Source organism: Larus michahellis, chromosome Z (assembly GCF_964199755.1).
Source record: "Larus michahellis chromosome Z, bLarMic1.1, whole genome shotgun sequence".
In the NCBI taxonomy this organism is placed as follows: domain Eukaryota; kingdom Metazoa; phylum Chordata; class Aves; order Charadriiformes; family Laridae; genus Larus; species Larus michahellis.
In genome coordinates, this window is record NC_133930.1 from 75,478,870 (window position 1) to 75,494,432 (window position 15,563).

At 38.1% G+C, this 15,563-nt stretch overlaps 1 protein-coding gene across 1 annotated transcript in view; it reads right to left on the reverse strand.

Annotated features, from left to right (window-relative positions):
• Positions 1–15,563, reverse strand: part of LOC141736107 (atrial natriuretic peptide receptor 2-like) — a 34,937-nt gene that overhangs the window by 5,663 nt on the left and 13,711 nt on the right. Inside the window, exons 9-18 of the mRNA XM_074569817.1 lie at positions 13,403–13,550; positions 11,876–11,962; positions 11,465–11,608; positions 10,506–10,627; positions 8,730–8,871; positions 5,083–5,131; positions 4,162–4,266; positions 3,042–3,161; positions 2,368–2,461; positions 1,488–1,575 (exon numbers count right to left, since the gene is read on the reverse strand). Of these exons, the coding sequence (XP_074425918.1) occupies positions 1,488–1,575; positions 2,368–2,461; positions 3,042–3,161; positions 4,162–4,266; positions 5,083–5,131; positions 8,730–8,871; positions 10,506–10,627; positions 11,465–11,608; positions 11,876–11,962; positions 13,403–13,550 (1,099 nt within the window). The remainder of the gene's footprint in view (positions 1–1,487; positions 1,576–2,367; positions 2,462–3,041; positions 3,162–4,161; positions 4,267–5,082; positions 5,132–8,729; positions 8,872–10,505; positions 10,628–11,464; positions 11,609–11,875; positions 11,963–13,402; positions 13,551–15,563) is intronic.

Consider the following 15,563-nt stretch of genomic DNA (forward strand, 5'->3'; position numbering starts at 1 on the left):
GAACCGCCTTACAGAATCACATAATGGTAGGGTTGGAAGGGACCTCTGGAGATCATCTAGCCCAACCCCCTGCCAGAGCAGGGTCACCCAGAGCAGGTTGCACAGGAACGCGTCCAGGTGGATTTTGAACGTCTCCAGAGACGGAGACTCCACCACCTCTCTGGGCAGACTGTGCCAGTGCTCTGCCACCCTCAAAGGAAAGAAGTTCCTCCTCATGTTTAGGTGGAACTTCCTATGCTCAAGTTTGTGCCCATTACTTCTTGTCCTGTCCCCGGGCACCACTGAAAAGAGCCTGGCCCCATTCCCCTGACACCCACCCTTTAAGTATTCATAAGCATTGATAAGATCCCCCCTCAGCTGTCTTTTTTCCAGACTGAAAAGACCCAAGTCCCTCAGCCTTTCTTCCTAAGAGAGGTGTTCCAGTCCCCTAATCATCTTTGTAGCCCTCTGCTGCACCCTTTCCAGCAGTTCCCTGTCCCTCTTGAACTGGGGAGCCCAGAACCGGACACAGTACTCCAGGTGCGGCCTCACCAAGGCAGAGTAGAGGGGGAGGATGACCTCCCTTGACCTGCTGGCCACGCTCTTCTTGATGCACCCCAGGATGCCATTGGCCTTCTTGGCCACGAGGGCACATTGCTGGCTCATGGTCATCCTGTTGTCCACCAGGACTCCCAGGTCTCTTTCCACAGAGCTGCTCTCCAGCAGGTCAGCCCCCAACCTGTCCTGGTGCATGGGGTTATTCCTCCCCAGGTGCAGCACCCTACACTCGCACTTACTGAATTTCATAAGGTTCCTCTCTGCCCAACTCTCCAGCCTGTCCAGGTCCAACCTCAACCTTCTCTTTTTCAGTATTTCTTTCACTTAGGATCTTGCAGAATAGTTTTGTCCTCAAGCATTAACTTAAACTGAAAACAGATTCTTACCATTTAAAAGGACTGGCTGACCTAAGTCTTTTTGTTTACCAATGCAGTAACTTTTTTTTACAGCTAGACTTCACTCTGCAACAGACTAAGTAGTCTTCAATTTGGGGTTATGTACAAATGAAAAGAGGGAACTTAATAGGGAAGTGAAGCAAAGACATGCAATTTATATGCTGGTTCATGCACACATCACAAGTCAAAGACTGTAAATCCATGTGAGCTCTAAGGATAGACAAGTTTCTTTCACACAGCCAAATACTGGAACCTTTATTTAGGCCTATCTTATGAAACACACATGCATGTGTGAGTAACACACATAAAGTGACATGCTGCTACGTTAGTGTTCCACAGTAATCTCATTTTTTATTTAAGTAATTATAATGAAAAATTGAGAGGTGTGAGAATTTTGAAAGGCACTCATTTGGAGAGTTAAATGTTGCCACTTTGTACGATAAATGGCAGTTTAGATAGAAATTCTGTACTCAGTTAGGAGTTTCACCTCCACTAGGAGCCTAGAAGTTTCTTCAGTAGGAGTCAGTTCTAGTCCTATTTTTTATTTTTGTTTACCTGAAAAAGATGGTGGCACTTAAGTAACTTTGAGCTTGTGCATGTTTTCCCTGCCTGAGATCATCTGCTACTTGTTTCGGCAACATACCTGTTGTAGAAAGTAGAGCATTGTTACTTTTTTGTCATGGATAAAAGCACACAATAAACAGAACACATTTGTTTAAAGGTATAAAAGCAATGTTCATAAATGTGAAATATTCTGAAGGTGAAAGCAATCTTTAGCATCAAAATCTGCTATGCTATGAGAATTCACAGTAAATCTCACTGATAAATCCACATTTTTCAGATAACCCATAACTTTTAGTTCAAACAAACCAATATATAAGCATTCCAAGTCAGAGTAAGGTTAGATTCTAATAGTGAGACTTGGGATATTACTAATTCCTTATTTGTCAGTGCTTTGCTAGTGTTTTCTTCCTGTGTTATGTTTGTTTACTATCCTCTGATTTTTTTTATCTTCTTCATTTCTAATATCTTGCACTTTCACAGGCTTTTTGTCTCCTATGTGTTATACCTGTTCCTTTATACCTTTTTTCTTGTGGAATTCCAGAAGATATGCTGCTATCAAAAGTAACCTCATCCCAAAAGCAATTCCCCAATATTTATAACTATACAGAAGAACTGCCAAGCAAGATAAAAATGAAAGCACTGGGGATTCTTGAGTAATAGGTCTTAGATGAGTGCACTGATTTTTAGGGGTAAAATATGAAAAGTAGCAAAATATCTTTATAATTTTGCAAGGAATAAGTAAATTAATTAACTGACAACTAAATGTTATCTATTACATAATCACCTATCAAAAGTTTTCTGTTTGTAATCGGTCTGTTAAAATGAAAATATTATTCAGCAGAATATTGAGTATTTTTGCTGTATAACTTACTATACAACAGACGATCAGTCTTCTGTTTTTCATGCATTAAATCCTGGGTTCTCTCAGCAACTAGTATCTCTAGATGTTTGCTATATTTCTCCATCTAAATAACATAGACAATTGCATAAAACAATCCTTTGTTACCAAAATCAAAGGTATCTAAGTCTTTTATCAAAAGCTCGCAAAGATGTTTCATAAACTATCCTGCTACGGTATGCTATGTTTTTTGCATCTTTGCTCTGTGTGAGGCAATGTGGAGGCAGGAGTGTCTTTTCACTGCTGATGGGCTTAGGATACTCTGCTCAAAATGCATCTGTAAACATGTTATTTGTGGCATGCAGGGATTCTATACCCCCGGTACTATAAGACACCACTGAGCCACAGGAAAAGGGAAATATAGTTTCCTGCAAGTTCTTTAAAACACAAATGACATTTGACTGAAGGAACAAAAGTTTTCAGTCCCAAAGAAGTTGAGGAAGTTAAGAAAAACTGATAGAAATGGAATGAGAAGGAAAGCTGAGTCTCAAGCAGAACTGCAGCTACAATCAGCCCACAGAGGTGAAAGAATGACTGTTCTCATCAAAAAAGGGGGTATGAGATCAAAAAACAAACATGAAGGATAGAGGTGAAAGTTATTGCAAGTGAGCATATTCACTTGGACTGAATTAAAAAACTTGGTTTACCAGAGTCATCATCATGTCAACTGGGCTAACTTTATTAGGATTCATCTTGTGTAACATTTTCTTGACTTGTTCAAATGTAGGCCTTTGGGCTGGATTATTTTTTCTGCACCTTCTGATTAACTGCAGCAGGGAAATAGAATGAGAAAAGCAAACAGCCTTTTGTCATTCCAAGCACAGGCAGTGTTTGAAATTCATACTACTACTTTCTCGGTGCAAACTGTCCATGTGAAGCCCTAACTGCAGCTGGTGAAAAGTGTCAGGGCTATGCTGAGATCTCCAGCATTCTACAGATTTATGCTGAATGAAGGATGTTAGTTCATGAAAATGCTACTGGGGGAAATCAGAAATTAGATGCTCACATTCGTTTTGCCAAACACTGCTTAAGTTCTTGTCTTATGCATTAAGACAGTGTAATGCTGTTGGAGTCACATACTGCTTTCAGAGGGCTTATCTGCACACAAAATTAATAAGAGATTAAAAACTCAACTGCTTCTTAAGAATATTAACTCCCAACTAAAATCCAGTGTTGCTTTTGAGAAGTTTGTTACATTTAGGTTGCTACAAATCACCAAAGGTGAATTACATAGCTCTCAAGATGAAACAAGGATGCCATAATCTTGTTCTGATTTAATTGAACTGGGAGGGGGTGTACTTTGTTTTATGAGGCAGTTTGAGGCTACTGAACACATAGACTTTTACATGAGAATCAAACCAAACTCATACTTTGCCTGAGATATATACTTCACTATTTGAAAGTCCTTTGCCAGTAAGCTAAATAGATAATACTAATATAAAATATGTATGGAACTCAACATTTTATAATAAAATGAAAATGCACAAAAATAAACGATTGAGTATTAAAAACATCATTTATTACACTGACAATTTGAGGGGACAATTTACACTGACAATTTGAGGGGACAATTGAAACTTTCAATTTGTCAGAGTGACTTTTTTATTAAGGATATGAAAGCATTTCCTTGTGCCTTTTTTGAGATGTACTTCTTGACTTCTGGGTTGCTTACACTCAGCAAAGGTAATATTGCCATAAAAATTCTGTGGTCTGTCTTAAATTCTCTTCAATAAAGAATTTTTGTACACAATATTGTATCTTACTCACCTCTATGTAATCCGTGGGACATGGGCAAGAATTCTCAGCCTTTCCTGAAATTAATTCTGCCAAAGATGGGCACCAAGAATATTCAGCTGAATGCACATCATCTTTCTAGAGAAAAAGGGATTAAACAATGTTGAAAACAGTGCTGTGTTTTTCACACTGCCCTTCGAAAAGATATTACTATGATCATCATTACTTTTATGACATCTTCCCTATCACTTCCAGATCAGCTTTTTTACAAGAGTACAAGAAAAACAAAACAAAACAAAACAAAAACCCAAACAAACAAAACCATACAAACAACAACAAAAAAAAAACCAAAAAACCCAAACAAAACAAAAAAAAGAAAAAAAGAAGAAAAAATTATATAACCCAGTCTAAACTGGGTGGCCTTGTCTAAAAGCTTTTTCATGGCTGAGAGACTTTAATCTCAGGGTTTATGTGAGGTAAACAACTTTTGATATAAATGAAAACCTGGCAAGATATTGGGAAACTTCTAAAGAACCACAGGGCCTACATTAGTCTATTGCTACAAACTGTCAGAAATGGAAGAATGGCAGTTTCAGGTCTTTGTTGTTAGAATTCTTGTTAAGCAAATTATTTTAGACAGAACATGGTTACATATCCAGAACATCTCATTTCAATTTCAAGGTGCACTTTTTATGTTTATCATTTTCACTGACTACAAGACACATGCAAAGAAGACATTTTCATTACTGAGAGCAGCTTATTTGCTCTTTTAGCATATCCTTACCACTGCAAGACTCCACTGAAAGGGCCTGTGCATGGCAGGAAAGGGAAGGAACATCAGGAGAAAAAGGAAGATGTTACGGCAAAGATGCAGTTATTCAGAGTTTGGTTTGTATCTTCAGCATAAACAGAACCAAAATTGTCATGCAAACTTCAAAGTTCATCTTTACTTACTGGCATAGGGTCACTTCTTGTGGCAATTTCTAGTAAAATTATGGCATAACTGCAGAATGAAAGAAACCAAAATCTTAATGAAATAACGGTTAATGGAGTCATTGATTTCGTCTATCCATGATTTCTTACTTTTCCCCATTTTATGACTGAAAACCTACTATCCCAAAAGAGAGGGTGACGACAGTGCTTCTATCAGTTACTAGTCTGTGTTTTCAGAGATCTGCCACTGATCTCTGGACATAGCTGTCCACTCTCACACAGAGATGAAGCATTTGAGTTTGATGAACAGCAAAGAAATTTTCTCTGGAAGAACTAATAGAATCCAGAGGGCATATGGGCAGTCACTTACGTTATACCTACCAATTAAATATACGTGACAGGTTTGTGCTGTAATCAAGGGGCAGGAACAGGTTCATCAGGATCATCATCTGGAGAAGTGGCTTTTTTTCGGCATAGATCACAGTTCTGGAAAATCTCCATAAAGTCAAAGATGAGACAGTGTGTACAGAGTAGATCTTTTACAGTAAGCATTTTGATGCTTCTTTCTGAATTATATTTTCATCATCATCATCATCTTCCTCCGATGAAAGCAGGTCAAAGACATTCATCAAGGGTGAAGAATGGAAAAAATGAGGTAACAACTGGGTGTCCAGTTTCCTTTTGAACTCACTAGACATTTTTCACAACAGTGATCTCTAAGAAGCCAGCACTTCCTCCAGCCAACAATCCTGATAAAGATGCTCTTGCCTCTTTATGTATTGAAATCGTGTAGTAATTTCCCCCCATGCATCTCTACTTAATAACATTTATTTTTATGGGGAATATTGGTTTGCAATCTGTTATATTGGTAATGGTTGCTCGGTTCTGTAAGTCATTCTAGCTCTATAATGGTGTATGTCTATCTATTTTTCAGTCCACTTGTTGACCACCAATGGCAAATAAAATAACGCATATAAACCATTCTGAATAATGTTTATGAATGTTAATTTTGGGGTGATTTGGTAGTAGAAAGGAATGCTAACCCTGGTGAGACAGCAAAGCTGAAACAGATTTTCAAGGAGAGTAGTTAGATGATGGTAACTCCACTAAAGCAGTATTAATTTCATTCAGCTTCTGCTCAAAAAAGTCCTAACATAGTGGGTAGTGAAATTCACACACTGATTACAAATCAAGAGGAGCCAATCTAGGGAAAACTGTGACTGGAAACAGCCTCTTCAGCTCAAACAGGAGCTGCTTTCATGCTCCTGTTCTCATTTCCATTTTAGCTTTCCCATCTGACCAACACATTCCCTGAAGAACTTTAAAAGCAAGTGATTCATCTGTAAGAGCACAAAAGAATTACAAGTCCCACTCCTGCAGTTTCTACTCATTATTTATTTGGGCCATACCTTCAGGAATATTAATGGCATTTTTGCACAGATAAAAACTGAGGATTTCAAGACTGGGACAGTGCTCCCTGGCCAGTGAGCCCACATACATGTATCAGGAAGGCTTAGCAACTGCTCATATCATCAAGCACAAACTGTGAAAAAAACAGCTTCTGAAGAATAGCTCAGTTGAAAAGACAACCCTTTTAATGTTAGAGGGTACATCTCCATCTTTGTTCCCTGACTCCACATTGTTCTCCTCCTTTTTCTGATTTCATCTCTTACTGCTTTTTCTTTTTTACCAAGAAAGGATGAACTGCAGTACAACAAAAGAAGACCTTGATTTTGCACATGCAGGGACTGAGAGCAAGACAGATTCAGCGAGCATAAACTGGATCTGTCAAAAGTTCATTGTAGTCGTCTATGATATGAGCAAATCACCTCTTAACGCTATTTTAAGGGGAGCTCTTCGCAAGAAATGTATTCAGGAGGCCAGGTTGCCTGCAAAGTCAAGTAATGATAACTAGCCTGAATGGGGGCAAAGTGTGAACCAGACAAGCACCAAGGATCACTTTCTAGAATGCATTTTGTCTGGGGGGCAATGATAAACTGCAATGCATAAAACAATCCTGAAATCACTGCTTAGTTGGAGCACACTACTTTCTTAAGATCAGTCCATGTTGAAAAAATAAAGACCGACCAGCACAGGACAAATGACAATAGCTAGAATTATCAACACAGTGACACACTGCCTTTAGCTGAGCTATTTTGAAGCAAATTCTAAGGGCATGTTTAAGCCTATAGATATAAATACTACAGAGACCTCAAATTCTTGCTTACATAATCTGATAGAATGGATTACAATTAATAGTGTTCAAGCACATTGTATACACATACATTTCTTTACAAGGGAATAATCATAGAATCATGGAATAATGTGGGTTGGAAGGGACCTTTAAAGGTCATTGAACAATGTGTATTAATCCAGTAAATCTTATATATAAAATCTTGTCTTCGGTCCATATTGTTTTAATGAATCCTAATTGAAAAAAGGGGAAGACTTAAACAACATTTTCAGTTTCTGCAAGTAATTTTTTAATAAAAGTCCCATAGGAGTCACTTAAGGCAGTAAGAGTTTGTGATAGCCTAGTGTGGGCCAGAGTAAAACTCAGAGCTTTTGACAAAGGCAATAATAGCTACTCTTTGGTAAATGTTGTTAAAAAACAGTGCTAATAAACATGCCTTTTTCTGCTCAACTGTGTGGCACTATCAGCATGTCAATCTCTAATTGAATTACAGCTCATTACATTCTGTTAGCTACCAAAGTCACCAGGAAATAGAAGACTTCTCTAGGCTGGAAATGTGGCAAGAAAAAGTAAGAGAAAAGGGCCACAAAACACCTGGTACTATCACTCTGCATTTTCTCCTTTCAGATGCTTTCAACAAACTACTGGAAATAAGCTGACAGAGGAATTATGATTGTTACAAAATAGAATACACCAAGAACACAGTGATTTACCCACTTAATACAGAAAATTCATAGAAGAACCAAAAAATACACATAATTTTAAAAAAATCCTAGCTCAATGACTTTTTCATTGGATTATTGTTCTCTGAAAGTTCAGTTGTAATCCTGTTTATCTGAAAAGTGGTTGAGTAGAAGCTACCCATCACTGGCAAGGCTAAACATGATAGCCAAATAAGCCATTGCAAAGTGATCTCCTATAAAGGCTTTTGAACGGAAAGGGATGGAGCTATTCAATAGTGCATCCATTTCTTTTTCCTCCGTTTTTCTCTGCAAATCAAATATTGTCACTGTGTGTATGCAGCAAAATGATTTTATTGACACTAATTATACAATTATGGGATGTGTATGTGCATTATGACATCCTGGAAAACTGATGCTATTAACTTTTAAGGTACTGCCATTATTGGAAACAATCTACTTTTTCATAAGACAACAAAAAAGGATTACTAGATAACAACAAATATTTATAGATTTTTTTATCTACCAGTCCAGAGTAACTCATTCAACTTATAAATCATTAGACCAATTCTACATTTATATAATGTCAGTGAATTCAGTATTTGGTTATCTACCTTGAAAGAGAAGATCCTGTGATATCTATGCTGTTCTGTATTGCAGGATCAATCGTTTTTACAATATAGTCAAACATATACCTGGGGTGATCACAGAATTACACTGAACCTGATTGTGATTAAGGAATCGTCAACTTGAAATGGGATTATTAAGTGTGAGAAATAGGAACGGTTAACTACCTGTAGACATCTGCCATAGAATTGGGTTCAAAGTCTGAAAGGGAATGGATTTCAGGAGCTGTGTAAATCTGTATCAAATGCTGCTGGTATGAGCTTGACCCCTCAGAAGAATCTTCTTTTCTGTACGACTGCAAACCATAATCTAACATGGAAGAAAACACAAATCAAACTACTCAGTGGGTACTTTTCTGAAACACATACATTAGTAGACAGTAACACACCTTGTCTAAATGAATTAATTTTCCCTATTTGAAATATACGTCTTAGTCTAAAAATAGTGTGTGTCCGGTGGTCTTGTCTCTCTAAACCAATTGCAAATATAGGATCTGGAAACCAAATATTTGGGTGAGACTGCATAACAGCAGGGAAGCTGAACTATATAGATCCTTCCAATCAGAATTATTTTATGATTCTAGAAAATTATATTCAGAGAATAGTCTCACTTCAGTGCAAGAATTAGCATGCAAATGCAGGTTTTTGTTCTACTTGTCCCCTGATCCCTACCTATGGTGCCAGGTTGCTATAGTAATTACTACTGAAAATGAGATGGTGGGCTTTACTTGCACACCACTAGCTTCAGAACAAATAAATAATAATAAATAATTGTGAAACATCTTTGTAGCTATACTTTTAGCCTAACATAGAAGAGATTCTCAGCATGTATCTCAGCATCAGAGAGGAGAAAAAAAACAAGTGACTTCGGTTTTCTTTGTGATATAAACAGCACTTTGCTGAGTGTGTGGGAAGACAGAATGCAGATGTCTGGTTTTGTCTGCAGTGACGTCTAATCAAGATGATCCCAGTGCTTCATTCCCTATGTTGGAGGTCATTGGATTTTTTCAAATAACTCCCGCATTGGTTATTTGTGAGGTTTGTTTAATATTATTGCACCCAGACAAACCATGAATATTGGAAGTCTCTACAGTCCTGCCAGTTAACTTCTGAACAGTTTCACAGAGATCCCATTTAATTCAGAGGTGCTGTGGTAAGGTGATGCAGTTGATGTAATCCAACTACCTCAATTTTTCATACTTTTCTCCAGAACAGGCTCTAAGCAAAGTAGGCAGTTCTGAAGGCAGCAGGGTATGAAAAACAAGTTGGAGAATCAGGCATGGCCCTGTGTAGGAGCCTTAGTCATAGGATGAGCCATTGAAAGACAAATCTGCTGCTGGTGGTTCTAAAATAACTGTGGGTTATAGAGAGTGATAACTGCTTTGGGGAGGAAGCAGAAAAGATGATCGTCGCTTTCATTCCTTTTGGCAGCTGCAAACTAAACTAGACTCTCCAGTGGTTTTCCTGTTCCCACAGGCTGTCTTCCTGTACCAGGAGCAGACCAGACCTGTAGCTCTGTCTCTGGGAGAATACAATTCAGTTTTGTGTACAGGACTGAGCTGAGCCTGCTTTTCTCCATGAAACTACTTTTTGTTTACCAATCAGTCAGCATTATTAAATGTATTTACAGCACTGCACATGGATCAGGTTTTCTCTTTGTATCAAAACTGATACAAAACTGAATGAGACACAGTTTCAACCGACTGATGCTGATAGACTCCATCATTTGTGGGATCTGATGTGTGCATCAGTGGCACATGTCAAATGACTTGACATGATAACATAACATGCAACTTGTTTCAGCACCGGCACTTCTAGTGAAGGCTGGTATAGTCAGCATTTCCACATGAAATGCCAATAAGGAGGTGTTGGGAGGAGCGTTGAATGTGAGTGTTAGTGAGTTAACTGGACAGTTTTGAAATTTTGTTTCTATCTTTTCTTTACCTGCAATTTTACAAACCCATCGGTCATCTATCACACAGTTACTAGACTTCAACCGTCCATGATACATTTTGTGGTGGTGAAGATAGGCCATTCCTTGCGCAATATCAGTAGCAAAAGAAAACCTGAAAGACAAAAATCAATGAGCTAGTATTTCCACTAAAGCTTCACTCAAGAGTGGTTCCAAAGGCGACTGAAGTTGACAGAAAGCCTCCCTATGACTGCAATAGCTTTCAGTTTGTGTCCCTGTGTTAATTTTTCCAAAACACTTAAGGTGCGTTGCTGAAAGCCCTTAACTCCCACTCAGTTGTCTGAGTCCACAGGCCTTTAGCCTCTTTTAAGACCGTTGAGTTTCTTCTAGAAATTCCCAGTACCTTTGTATCCTTGTGAGTGCTTTCAAATGTTTACAAGAGAAACAATTTTTTATTAACTTTCTAACTTTAGTTGGAGGGTTTCCTCCCTTGTAATCTTTCTCTTTGCTGAAGGCAAACATAAGGCAGAAACAGAAGGAGTGCGCCAAGAAGATTATTCCCAAAAAAACAATGTCATTGCCTTTGTGGAAGTTTTATTGACAATGTGAAGTCATTTTCTATAGCTGTAAATATAATAAAGCGTTTGTAGGTATGCTAATCATTTCACCAATGTGTCTTCACAAACATATGCAGTGATTTTTAATTAAATGGGTATGCCCTAGATATTTGGGAACAAAATGAAGCCACATGGGAAAAAAGGTTTAAAACCAGTTTTGCAATATAACTAGAGATGGGCTGAAAAGTCATTGGCTTAGCATGAACAGTGCTAAACATATGATTGCTTAAAAATCCAGCTTTTTTTCTTCTTCATTCTCTCCATATCACAGTGCAGGCCTGTCTATCCAAGGACTTTATCTAAAATTAACATCTTGACCTAAACAGCACATAGCATATTTTGTATCATTTAGCTTTTCAAAAGTTTTTTTCTACCTGAAGCCCCAGTTCAAAGGAATGTCTTCATTGAGCAAAACATCACTCAGGCTGCCTTTGGGGCAGTACTCTGTCACAATGGCAACATTTGGGACTTCTATACAACCTCCAATGAATTTGCAGAGGTTGGGATGATCGAGTTCCCTGTGAAAATGAACAGAAATCACAGCATACCAGTAAATTTCACAGATGGTCCTCCTGGTTTTTGTAGAGTAACTGGAAAATCAAGTGGCTTGTCTCACAATGTAGAGAGAAAATTAAAGCAGGTCTAGGGAGATTTTGATCAGGTGTCAAAGCAAAGTTTGAAAGAAAGAGGAATGTGAATTTACAGTCAAATTTGGACAGATTTTAACCACTGAAGAACCAGTGTAAAAATGGAACAACATATACTTCTCAGGTTTCACTTCCTACCTCACTTGCTTTACTTCTTTACGTATGGATTTGGACAGTGTGAAGGCCTTCTTCATAATTTTCTTTATGGCCACTCTTCTACCATCGCTGAAACAGAATGAAGTGCTGTTTACAGAGTTTTAGACCAACTTCATAAGCCAGACAGGCTACAAATTGGACTGCATATTTTTTCTAGAGGGGGCAGCTTCATATCTCTAGACATGAAATACAGAATTTAAGCATGTCCATCTGTGGGTGTAAATCTGAATCTGAGTACATGACAGGTGACAGGACCCTGTTTCTGTCATAAGGGAAGCATTAGTGACTACATTCAAACATCCTTGATGTGTGGATGACATTTGGAACGTAAGAGTGCCAGAGTCAGTTGAGGCAGATGGATGATGGAATAGCAGCAAAGAAAATGTCAGAGCTAGTGAAACATACACAGCAGCATTGCTGCTATCCACTGCTTCTGTCTACTGTTTTGGAGATCCGGCACTGGTACTTAACATCCTTTTGTTCTCAAGATGAAGCATTCTCAGCAATGAAGCAGATGAGTTTGATAGACAGCAAAGGAAGAATAAGGAAATATTGGAAGAAAAAAGGAATCCAGTGGAGATACATGCAGGAATTTAAGTGATACCCACCATATAAATACAGAGTACAGGGTCTGTGGTGTAGCAGGTGTAGGTGCATTGCCAATGAGACTGAACGCCCCATTCTTACATCTTTCACCCTTGATCAATGTGTTTGGCCTTGATTCATCTGAGGAAAATGATGATCATGAAAATGTCATTATTCAGAAAGAAGCAGCAAAAATGCTCACTGTAAAAGATCTATGCTGGACATGGTGTCTTATCAATAAAGTGGCTGTGAACAGTGATCTATGCTGAAAAGGAGGCTGCTCCCCAGCCAATGATCCTAAGTAAGCTCCTCAGTCTTGCAAAGCACAGATCCTGCCCTGTGTATTCAAATGGTAGGTATTACTTCCCTCTTTGCAATTATATTATTTTTATGAGAAAAATTATTTATTTTTGGATAGCTGGGTACAGCTATACTCTTTGCCGTTTTATATATATATATATATATATAACGTGATCCAGAGGTGAAATGGTCTGTATCTTCAGTCATGTCAGCTGGTTTAAGGACAAGATTTCTAATGTGCTACTGTATAGGATGCTGCTCTTTAGTGAAAAGAACCTAACTGTGCCCTGCCTGCATTTTAGAAAAAGGCTGCATAAAAGCCTTGGTTCCAAATCTATTTGAACTGTAAGGGCCATTCATTAATAGATGCAGCCACATCCTTTTAACAAGTCCCCAAGAGAAAAGGAGAAAAGATAACCAAACAGAAACCTGGCATATAACATATTCCAGGGCCAGTATGTGGTACAGAATATCAGATGATGATATTAACTTACTGGATTTGGTCTAACAAGAGAAATGCAAGCTTTTGCACTACCTATCAACAGTAAAGCGGCAGGCATCAGAACACAAGCTGAAACTATAGTATAGTAGGTACTGCAGTAAATGAGTAATATACTGACTTACTATCTCCCCGTCTGGGTGAAGTACTGTTTCCTGGACATGTTAGCAGCTGCTGTGCAGGAGCTCAGAGCAGTGATACAGCTGGCATTGGAGTCACTGGGTACTGGGGCAGCGCTCATCATGCTTCCTGTTGCTGTCCGTACTATGCGGTCTAAATGGGATGTGGGATGAGAAAAGGCACCTGAAGATGCATATTATTGCAAAGGTAGAGACTCCAGAGTCAGACAAATACAGGGAATTCTCCAAATCTTTGCATCTCACTGGTCTTATTAACTGTTAAGACAGAAAGCCATCACTTGGAATGTGACTGCTGCATATAAAGTAAAAAAGTTCCAAAGGTGATTCATTGCCAGAGATCTTTCCTGCTAATCCTCAGGATTTAATGCAAGTTTAATTTCTCTGCTCTTGGGATGATTAGCCCTTGCTGCTATTTAGATGCTGAGGACAGAACCCAGGGAAGCAGAGCAAGCCCTGTGCCATATTTTAACAAGTCTATTCGGAGCTCCTAGAAGACTGTAAAGTACAGGGATGTGGGAAGTGATTCTGACACCAGAGGAAAGTCAGAGAAGAGCAACGATACAGTCAGATGGAAAAAAAATAAATCAGTGATCTCAACGTATGCTTTTAAATCTCTGTTGACCAGATCAAGGTAACAAAATGGATTTCAAAATAAATTAAATTAATTACATATCATTTCATCATCTCCAATTAAAGCCGAGATTTAGCCAATTAGTCTCAATATTGCTGAAACCTCTCAACTTTCCCTCCTATCAGTATCCAATAAAGTGTTGCTGAGGAAGTTCAGCATCTCACCTTGCATCAGGACTGCCATGTTCCCACACCATAGTATTATCCATATGCAGTTCAAAATTGCGTTGACATTTGGAGTCTTTCTATAGCATTTCACCCAGAAATATATTAGAGATCCCTGAGAAAGCTTTGAGAATAGGAGTGTGTGTGTGTGGTGCAATGCACCGAAATAAAAGGAGTTATATTGAAAAAATAAAGCTAATTTTTCATGGTACAGGCTGCATACCCTGGGCACAGCACTGATGATGTGATTCCATTTAGATAACTGCACATTTCAGGCTACTATGGGGTATCTCTGGACAGCTCTGTCCAGAGGAGACACACTGTCTGTTTCCAAATCTCATATTATCAGTCCTCATTACTCTTAAGTTATTAATTATCACTCCTAGGTGTTAAACAGTATTGTTGCTTCATGGGCTTCTCACCAAGAAAACTGTGTTTTTCATCTTGGATTTTCCAAATTATTTTTTCATGTGTTATTTTTTGATCATGCTTCCAATCTCCCTCAGTCTCTTTCTATTTTTCTCCTCCCGTGTGATGTTCATGACCTCTTCTAATTCACTATCAGCTGAAAGCTTCCTTATGTTCCTTTTTGCTATATTGAAAAACAGTTTTCCTTGAGTGTTCCATTTCTGTTTTCACAAATCTGGATTGAAATTCAGTTTGGTTTATGTACTCAAATTAATTTCTAAGCCAACATCTATTCTTTGTAGCATCACATGAGGATATCATATCAAAACTACACAGAAATTAATGTTCAAGTCCAAGGCTGAAAGTATCTCTACTTTGTATTAACACAAGAATGCTTGACAGTTCTACTAGCAACACAATGACAAAACACAGATAAAGCAGACATCTTTCTAGCCATTCCTCACAGTGACAGAAAGTGAGAGTGTACATCAGCACAGACCTATCAACTTCAGCAGATTTCTACAGATTCACTCTTTCTGAGAGTTTATGGTTTTTTTTCCTTCTGAATGCTAAAACAATGAACAGCGAAGTAAATAATCTATACCTATTTTAAGTGCAGCATAGTAAAACATATAATAACATCTGATTTTATTGTTAACATGTTTAATTAGAGCCAATTAAATCATATTTTATATCCAGAAGGTAAAATGAAAAAAACTCTGCCCACAATGAATTACTTTTTGCAGCAAGCCTGTGACAGCATACACTGAGAGAAATTACGATCTCATTATATCCCTCATTATATTTGTGCAAATCCAGGGCAACTTAGTGAGACCGATTATACAGAATGATATATCCACTGAAGCAACTGTAATTTATTTTTTCCAACTTCAGAGTTTATCTGTTTATTTTGGAATGGGCCCGTCTTTTTTAATTGACAAAT